Source organism: Gallinula chloropus (genome assembly GCF_964237585.1).
Source record: "Gallinula chloropus genome assembly, chromosome: 6".
Taxonomy (NCBI): Eukaryota; Metazoa; Chordata; class Aves; order Gruiformes; family Rallidae; genus Gallinula; species Gallinula chloropus.
Window position 1 is genome coordinate 21,909,519 of NC_140091.1, and position 7,174 is coordinate 21,916,692.

Sequence of the window (7,174 nt, forward strand, 5' to 3'; positions counted from 1 at the left end):
GCAGCAGTGGTTGTGGAGCGCGTGGGTGGTTTGTTTGGTACAGTGATGTCATTCCATTTCCAGGCATGCCTGCCTACCACTACCACTCCAACCCTGATGGTGTGTGGATGGTTTGGGTCCCTGAAACAGCAAATCTTCTGAGCTCCCCCCAGGGCACTGCAAGGCGGGCATACGTCCCCCAAGGCCCAGCAAGGTTGCACAGATCCTTCAGTAGTCTCTCAACTTCTGACTGGAAACCCCTAGCCAAGTATTTCCAGGAGAGAAAAGAAAGGCAATATAGCACCTTCAGCTAATGCACAACTCTGACCTCCCACTTGTGTAGGACCTAGACCCTCCTGGACCCATATGCACGTTTCTCAGTGGGTGCACTACAGATATTTTCCACTCTGGGTGCCGTGAGCAGCTTTTGCCCCCCCAGAGCCAAGGTTGTGTGGCCGGGAAGTTCCATGTCACTTCTATTTAACGACCTTCATTGGTGTTTGCCAGGTGCTCACAGTTGAGGGAGTCCCTCAGTTTTTCTGGAGCGGTGTGTGGGATGATCGGTGTGTAACACTGCAGAGCCTGGTACCTGGATGAAGCCGTGTTCCCCTGGTACCCCTGTGTCTGTATCGCCCCGGGGGCTCCAGGGAGGGAACTGGCTCCTGCAGCCAGATGTGCACTGGGGAGCAACTTGTTTCTCTTTCCCTTCCCAGCCATGTCTCAAGCTGTGCAGACCAATGGGACACAACCCTTGAGCAAAACGTGGGAGCTCAGTTTGTACGAGCTGCAAAGGACACCTCAGGTAACACGTGCTGACTGCTGGGCTGTGCTCAGGGCTTCTTGTTCCACTGCCCTGAACTCGAAGCTTGATGTTTATGGTTTTCCTAAAGGAGTGTTAAGCATCTATTTTAAGTGATAGTGCACATTAAAAAGAATCTTCCCCAAACCTGCCTTATATTGGAGAAATAAATTGATGTTTGATCTCTTTTCCTTCCTTTAGCAGTATATGTGTGTATATGGTTATGTATGTGTCTACTTATGTCTTTTTTTACTCTGTTCCTCTTTAAAAGCACAGTACAATGTGCAACCTCTATGAGGAAGTTACCAAATTCCCTTAAAGAATTGTGCTTTATCTTATGCTAGGAAGCGATCACCGATGGCTTGGAAATAGTGGTGTCACCCAGGAGCCTGCACAGTGAACTGATGTGTCCCATCTGCCTGGATATGTTAAAGAACACCATGACAACAAAGGAATGCCTGCACCGCTTCTGTGCTGACTGCATCATCACAGCCCTCAGGAGCGGGTACATAACCGTGGTACAGGGGAAAAGGGGTTTCACTTTACATGAAAATGTGAAGTCCTTTAAGGCCTGGGTGCTGATGGGGAACAGTTCTGTACCCACACACTGCAAGTTTCAGTATGTGCAGCATGTTTTTCCTATTTCAGTTGTGAGTTTCCTCCCGTAACTTTGTTTCTGCAAAGAGATGAAAACCTCACTGTTTTTTCTCTCCCCTCTTGGTTTTTTCTCTCCTCTCCCCTCTTCATTTTCTCTTATCCAGTACTAGAAAAACAAAAATACACTACGTTACTTTCAAAATCGAGTCTCGTTTTCCCTTATTCTTCCTTTCCCTAATAAGAAATGGCAAATTGTCTTGCCTTTTGGTCCTACTTCCAAGCCTCCATACTGAAACAACCTCACTGAAGTACAAAAAGCTTGTGTTCTTCAGTGACAAGTCCCCATTTTCCCCAAAGCAATACAATTCTGAGTTAAACAGCAGCGATTAAGTCAACGATGTGAATATCTATTTCTGATAATGGCAATCCCTGTGTTCTGACGTCACACTTAACTCGCTGTGCCTGTGTAAATTCTGATGAGTAATTAGCAAAAATACATTTGAGGGGAACAATAGAACACCACGGGGTAAAGACGCTGTCGCTTCATCTGCTGAGGCCTCTTCCTCTTACAGGAAAGAAATGGTGTGAACCTCGCGGTTCAGTTAAATGAGAAGAAAGGGGTAGGGAGGACAAGGCTCTTTCAGCTTTCCCACTAGTTAGCTGAACTGTAGAACAGGCTCCTTAATCTTTGTTTTGTCCTGCAAGTGCTAGCAAGTGCCTTTATATCCTTCCTGCTAGCCCCGTGTTGTGGTCTGTGTGCAAAGCCAGCCAAGAGGGTTAAAGGAAGGATGGTTTGCAGAGCAGAACTTCAGAACTCTTCAGCCTACAGTTTGCTTCAGCGCACCTAAAAAACAAAAAATGGAGGGAGATAAATGTTGTGGAATCTTTGTTTAAATATCTGCAACTATCTGATCCAGATAGAAGCCCTGTTGTGGATGTACTATTGATATTCTTAGCGAGCACTGTGACTCTGAATTGCAGGATTAGGGCAGACTTCTCCTATTGCCCAGGACTTAGCACTGTTTTCTTCCTTTTTTTCCATTTCCAGCAACAAAGAATGTCCCACGTGTCGTAAAAAGCTAGTTTCAAAGAGATCACTGAGACCAGATCCCAATTTTGATGCTCTCATCAGTAAAATTTATCCAAGCCGAGATGAATACGAAGCTCACCAGGAGAGAGTGCTGGCCAGAATCAGCAAACACAACAACCAGCAAGCGTTAAGTCACAGCATCGAGGAAGGATTAAAGATTCAGGCTATGAACAGGTACGTAATCCACGTCATTTATCCATGTGCAACCTTGTTTGCCCCAGCTCTAAAAATACACCGTCTGTCCTCACTGTATAGCCTGAGATGCCTCTTCCCTCCTCTGAAATCTGCCAAAATAACTTCTAGTAACCTTTGGCAAAATCATCTTTATCCTTTTGCCTCCTGATGGGAACCTTTGTGGCAGCCTGCTGCAGACAGCGGATTTCAGCTTCCCTTTCCCAAACTACGGCTGTTGTGTCTTTGATACCAACCTGGAACACGGTGAATCCTGTACTGACATGTTACTGTTACAGGCGGACAAATGCCTGTCACGCCTGTCACTCCAGGTTTAGCTGTGACTTCACACCAGCTCTTCCAGCTGCGTGAATTTACGCATGGCAGAGACTGGGAGGAGGAGGAATCGCAGGCCCGTACACTGGGCGAGTTGTGAATGCGGAGTAGCGCTCACTGCATTTCCACCTGTTTCCCATCAGGTTGCAGAGGGGCAAGAAACAGCAGATTGAGAATGGCAGCGGAGCGGAGGATAACGGGGACAGTTCCCACTGTAGCAATGCCTCAACGCACAGCAATCAGGAGGCGGGGCCAAGTAATAAGAGGACCAAAACATCGGATGATTCTGGGCTAGAACTGGACAATAACAACACAACTGTGGCCATCGACCCCGTGATGGACGGTGCCAGTGAGATCGAGTTAGTCTTCAGGCCTCATCCGACCCTCATGGAGAACGATGACAGCGCACAGACAAGGTAAATGTCTTCTGTTCCTCTTCATGCACTCTACTCTTATTTACTGGTGCTTTTGTTTTTTATTGATAACTAAAAGCCCCAAGGAGTAACTTATTTGGGTCATACCACATCCTGTTTGATCCTATGCACTCCTTCACAGAATCACAAGGTTGGAAAAGACCTTTGAGATCATCAAGTCAAACCATTCCCATCCTAAGCTAAACCATATCCCTAAGTACCTCATCTACCCTTTTTTTGAACACATCCAGGGAAGGTGACTCAGCACCCCCGGGGAGCCTGTTCCAGGCCCTGACAACTCTTTTCTAATATCCAATCTAAACCTGCCCTGGTGCAGCTTTGTGCCGTTTCCCGTTGTCCCATCTCCTGTCACCTGGCTGAAGAGACCATTGCCCACCGCTCTACAACCATCCTTCAGGTAGTTGTAGGTGGTGATAAGGTCTCCCCTCAGCTACCTCTTTTCCAAGCTAAACAGCCCCAGCTCCCTCAGCTGCTCCTCGCATGATTTGCCCTCCAGCCCCTTCCCCAGCCTGGTTGCCCTTCTCTGGACTTGCTCCAGGACCTCAATGTCCTTCTTGTAGTGAGGGGCCCAGAACTGGACACAGTACTCGAGGTGCAGCCTCACCAACGCCGAGTACAGGGGCACAATCACTTTCCCTAGACCTAGTGGCCACACTGTTTTTGATACAAGCCAAGATGCTATTGGCCTTCTTGGCCGCCAGGGCACACTGCTGGCTCATATTCAGCCTGCAGTCAACCAACACCCCCAGGTTTTTCTCTGCTTGACAGCTCTCCAGCCAGTCTCCCCCAAGCCTGTAGTGCTGCATGGGGTTGTTCTGTCCCATGTGCAGCACTCTACACTTGGCCTTGTTAAACTTCATCCCGTTGGTCTCAGCCCATCGTTCCACTACAAATCCTTCCCTCGTTCCACTGCGAGTCGGGTAGGTGGTACTGCCTGAGTGTTGTCAGAAATACAGTCACAATCTGTTCCAAGCCTTCAATCCCAAAGCAAGATGTTTTCGAGGGTTTCCACCACTGCAGCTCACAGTAGGCACTAGGATGATGGTATAACATCAGACCCTTTCTACTTATTCTGGGATTCTTTGGGAATAAACAAACCTTGTGGAAGTGTCAGCAGTTTTTGGAGCAGTGTTGTGTCAGCAGGATTTGTAGGCTGGAAGCTTTCCCTGGCGTTTTATTACATGGTCCAGTCCAAGCACAGATTGCAGATTTTGGAGCAGAGCACTGAGCAGTCTTGTGGTCTCCACAGGTCTCTCCTTGGCTCTCTCTCCTGATGAGACATCCCTTTGTAGTGCCTAAAAACGTATTGCAAGCTTCTGCCAGCTTTTTGGTTTGGAAATGAAGGGGAGTTCTGGGGTTTGTTGGGAAAGGCAGAGGGAGAGCGAGCTGAGTGTCTGGGAGAGGCCTCTGCAGTGTAGTTCTCAACCCCCCTAGTTATCATTTTCAGTGGATAACAGGGCAGCACTGTCCTCTCTGCAAAGAGCAGGAGGGCCTGTGTCAGAGATGTGAGGGCACTTTGGAACAATGCAATTGGGTAAGCTGCTTGTGTGTCTTGGGTGAAGGCAATGCTCCTTTTGGTGAACCATCTTTGGAGGCCTTTTCACACTTGGTGCTAAGAAACTGAGGGTGTCCCACATGTCTCCTTCCCAGAATCACAAGGTTGGAAAAGACCTTTAAAGTCATCGAGTCCAACCATTCCTGTCCTGTGCTAACCCATATCCCTGAGCACCTCATCTACCCGTCTGTTAAACACACCCAGGGGTGGGGACTCAGCCCCCTCCCTGGGCAGCCTGGTCCAGTGCCCCATAACCCTTTTGGGGAAGAACACATCTGATCTGACCCTGCCCTGGTGCAGCTTGAGCCAATTCCCCCTCATCCTGTCACCTGTCCCCTGGCTGAAGAGACCATCGCCCACCTCTCTGCACCCTCCTGTCAGGTCAGTGTAGGCAGTGATAAGGTCTCCCCTCAGCCTCCTCTTCTCCAGGCTGAACACCCCCAGCTCCCTCAGCCGCTCCTCGGAAGGTTTGCTCTCCAGCGCCTTCCCCAGCCTGATTGCCCTTCTCTGGACTCACTCCAGGACCTCAGTGTCCTTCTTGTGGTGAGGGGCCCAGAACTGGACCCAGCACTCGAGGTGCAGCCTCACCAGTGCCCAGCCCAGGGACACAATCCCTGCCCTGGCCTTGTGGCCACGCTGAGTCTGACACAAGCCAGGATGCCATTGGCCTTCTTGGCCACCCAGGTACCTGCAACTCAGACATCTCTGTTGTTGTCACAGATACATCAAGACCTCAGGCAATGCTACTGTTGATCACTTGTCCAAGTACCTGGCTGTGAGATTGGCTTTGGAGGAGCTTCGTAGCAAAGGAGAGTCAAACCAGATGAACCTGGACACGGCCAGTGAGAAGCAGTACACCATTTACATCGCCACCGCCAACGGGCAGTTCACTGTAAGTCCTTCTGTCGGCGAGTAAAACTGAGCTTTGGTACGGATTCGATTAGAACCCATTTAACCAGACTCTTCCTGAGTTGCCACAAGGATAAAGTTCATAGAACTGAGGTGTTGACTTAAACCAGATGAGTTGCTTTGTAGGAGGAAAACGTACAGAATAAACACTGGGTTAGTAGAGAAGGAGGTGCATTAATTACTGGGGGAAAAAACAGTGATGTCAGCAAGTACTAGCTGGCTTATGCCATTCTTTTACAGTGAAAATCGCAGAGGACAAGTATTACCTCATCTGAGAATTTCTTCCAAGAACAGACAGGTCTAGCACGAGGAAGTGTCTCTAAGGTTTCCCTGCTCCAGAGTAGGTATCCTGTGTTCCATTGTGAACAGCTGGGGAAGAGCCCCCTCTGCTTGGTTGCCGACTTCAGAATATACAGCTACAATATACACCAGCGCAGTTAGACCCAGCTCCGAGCCCGGTCTTACACTTGTCACTCCCCTGAAGAAAATAAGGCTTCTGGAGAGGAGATGGGCAGATGCTTTTTGCAAGGAAAGTCTTTACCACACCCACAACTGCAGGCTGTCCCTCAGGCAAAAGCAGAGATGCTCCTGGTGTGAATACACAGCAACTGCTCCCTCTGCGTGCAGAGAGGAAAGAGGAAAATTGCCCTTCCCTGTTGCTGTATTTGCTTTGCTAGGGTGTTTGTCGGTGCTGTTTTGGCAAGATCAGGAGTTAGAGTAGCTGGCAAGTTACTTCTGGGTGCCAAATGGTTACCAAATAACTTGTGCCATGTAACCAGCAACTTCTGTCAGGGCATTCCTCTGATTCACATTGTTGCCTGGTGCTAGAGCACCACCCCTACGAGCTGTTGGATTTACTCCTGTTCTGTGTTCTAGGTATTAAACGGGTCATTTTCCTTGGAACTGGTCAGTGAGAAGTACTGGAAAGTGAACAAGCCCATGGAACTGTACTACGCACCAACGAAGGAACACAAATAGGCTGTGCTGGAAAACCCAGATGGGACTAACTCTTTTTATAGCTACTTCTTTAATACTGAAAGACGGCCTCACCGATACCTTCGTGGACGATCTGCGTGCCGCCTTCAGGCGCTCTCAGTATACTTATTGATATGAGTAGACAGTATTCTGGGTGGTATTTAATTTAGGCTTTGGTTTGGGTTTTTGGTTTTTCCCTAGGAGACTAAATGACCTTCTCCAGTGCATTCCAGTGTTTGACATGCTTTTTTGTCCCTAATGCATGATAACTGAACGTGTGTTCCGGTTTGGAATGTCTTAGTTTTGTCCAGATAAATCTGGATTCCTGA

At 48.6% G+C, this 7,174-nt stretch overlaps 1 protein-coding gene across 1 annotated transcript; it reads left to right on the forward strand.

Moving 5' to 3' along the window:
* Window positions 1–694: 694 nt before the first annotated feature.
* On the forward strand, window positions 695–6,848 carry RNF2 (ring finger protein 2; the record flags this gene model as incomplete). Its single annotated transcript, XM_084266052.1, has 6 exons — window positions 695–781; window positions 1,123–1,283; window positions 2,424–2,639; window positions 3,116–3,388; window positions 5,682–5,853; window positions 6,747–6,848. The coding sequence occupies 6 exons, from the start codon at window positions 695–697 to the stop codon at window positions 6,846–6,848; spliced, it is 1,011 nt and encodes a 336-aa protein (XP_084122178.1).
* Window positions 6,849–7,174: the final 326 nt, after the last annotated feature.